The sequence below is a fragment of the Microtus ochrogaster genome, chromosome 2 (assembly GCF_000317375.1).
Source record: "Microtus ochrogaster isolate Prairie Vole_2 chromosome 2, MicOch1.0, whole genome shotgun sequence".
NCBI classification, from domain to species: domain Eukaryota; kingdom Metazoa; phylum Chordata; class Mammalia; order Rodentia; family Cricetidae; genus Microtus; species Microtus ochrogaster.
This window is the reverse complement of record NC_022010.1, coordinates 54,828,963-54,831,269: the sequence shown is the minus strand read 5'-3', so window position 1 is coordinate 54,831,269 and position 2,307 is coordinate 54,828,963. Positions and strand designations below refer to the sequence as shown.

The 2,307-nt window shown below is 37.9% G+C and overlaps 1 protein-coding gene across 4 annotated transcripts in view; it reads left to right on the top strand.

Annotated features, from left to right (window-relative positions):
- Nucleotides 1-2,307, top strand: part of Atp6v1a (ATPase H+ transporting V1 subunit A) — a 54,419-nt gene that overhangs the window by 40,565 nt on the left and 11,547 nt on the right. For all 4 annotated transcript variants that reach the window (XM_005345007.3, XM_005345009.3, XM_013352313.2 and 1 more), the window contains exons 12-13: nucleotides 294-357; nucleotides 1,461-1,664. In XM_005345007.3, the coding sequence (XP_005345064.1) occupies nucleotides 294-357; nucleotides 1,461-1,664 (268 nt within the window). The remainder of the gene's footprint in view (nucleotides 1-293; nucleotides 358-1,460; nucleotides 1,665-2,307) is intronic.

Here is a 2,307-nt window from a genome sequence, read left to right as displayed (position 1 = left end):
AGAGATCCGCCTGCCTCTGCCTCCTGAGTGCTGGGATTAAAGGCGTGCGCCACCATTGCCCGGCCTTGTCTAATTTTCAAATATATATTTTTCATGAACATTTGATGGAGGGTTTCAAAATAGAATTTCTCTATATAATAGCCCTGGCTGTCCCGGAACTCACTGTAAACCAGGCTGGCCTCAAACTCACAGAGATCTTTTTGCCTCTGCCCCTGAGTGCTGGGATTACAAGGGCATGCCACCATCACCCAGTCATAAACATTTCTAATGATTGTATTTTGTTTTTAATCTAGAGTTTCTCCTCCTGGTGGTGATTTTTCTGATCCAGTCACATCTGCTACTCTGGGTATTGTTCAGGTATGTCTTTCCCTCTCTGCCATACTGCAGCTGTAATTTAACTAAGTGATCAGCAGATATTTAATTTAGTCACTAAAGAATTGGTTGCAATAAAATGTTTTAATAGCATCCTTAATATTGTGAATGTTGAGTACATTCTGTTTTTTCTTAGTTCTTAACAGTCTATAATAAACAACAGAAGTCTGGAAATGCATCCAGGTAGCAAAGTTTTCTCTAACTAGAGAACTAAGTAGGCTCAAAGACTATACTATATCACAGTATAGTCAGAGGCAGATGGACCCATCAGAAAACGGGCATCTTCAGCCGACCCCGTTCTCATTGCTCTGCCGTTACCTAGTCTGGTAGTCTTCTACAGCTTGAGAGCAAGCTTGGAAAATGTGGTGTGTGCCTAGATGGTTGTTTACTTGAGTCAAGGCACAAATTTTACTGGATAGCTAGTCATTAAAGAAGCCTAAATAAAAGCTGTCTGTGAATCAGAGCTATAGTAAAACAATGTTAATATGTTCGTGAGTACATCTTTATGTAGGAAAAATCTTTCTCCGTTTCTGCCAGTATCAGGTGAAACAATAGAGACTAGTTCTATAGTTATCAAAGTATTTAATATTTGCTAAATTTTGGATTTTAAATTGTTTGGGGTAATTGGAACAAAGTTATCAGTCCATAAAGTATCTGAGAATTTGGCCTCAAAAATGAATGTCAAATATTATTTAATTGACTCACTAAGATAGAAACTTAAATTCATCAGAACATTTTAAGAATTTTATTCAAGATAAATGTCTGTTCCATCTCAATCAGCCTTTCTTGTTCTTCTGTTATTCTAATAATCTTTAATTGCACCCATTTTCTTTTTACTATCACATTTGATGTAGTTTTAAGGAAATTGCAATAGGCTTGATTTGTAGATATTACCCACCTGGAAAATGGAGAAATGTGTCTTTTAGTTAAGTTTGGTTTTTGCACATTTTATTTGTATATTTATATTCGCACATATGAATATTATATTTATATATGCTAATATTATATGTAATTGGCTCAGGAGTTAAAAGGTGCTTATTGGGGACACTTTGTAAAAGAAAAGTCTAATTTCCCTTTTTTTAAATCAGGTGTTCTGGGGCTTAGATAAAAAACTAGCTCAACGCAAGCACTTCCCCTCCGTCAACTGGCTCATCAGCTACAGCAAGTACATGCGTGCCTTGGATGAGTACTATGACAAACACTTCACAGAGTTTGTTCCTCTGAGGACCAAAGCTAAGGAGATTCTGCAGGAAGAAGAGGACCTGGCTGAAATTGTACAGCTTGTGGGGAAGGTGAGTTAGAACGGGGGCTGCACTGGGGTGTTATAACAGTTGCTGACACTTAGGTATGCAGGTGCTTGCCTGGCTGGTACTAATGGCTCCTGGCTAATCTCGGTGCTCAGAGCCTGAGGTAGGGAGAGTGCCACAATTATGAGGCCAGTTTGCTCTGCTGAGTAAGTTCCAGGTTATTGTGGGCTGTGAGTATGAGATCATGTCTCTAAACAAGCAAAAATTTTAAATGTGAAGTACCTTTTAAACTAATTAAACCTTTAAAATTCCATATAGCATTTAGCATGGTTCTGGGTTCATGACAGGTGAAAACAAGACACCCATCACCAATCAAATTCAATATAAAATTAGGGCTAGTTAACATCATTTTTGTAGGCGCACTAGAACTGGGAATAGGATCAGATTCTAGTTCCTCTAATAATTACCAATGTGACCTTCAATAAGTGACTTATATTCTATAGCCTATATCTAGATATTCCAAAGGAAGACATGTAGTCATTAAATCTCACATGTGAATGATTTCTCAGGTTATACACAGGACTAACCGGACTTACCCCTCCCCACTCTTTAGATAGATTATTCCTATGTAGCTCAGGTGAGCTTCACACCCATAATCCTTATGTCTCTACCTCCTAAGTACTGGAAT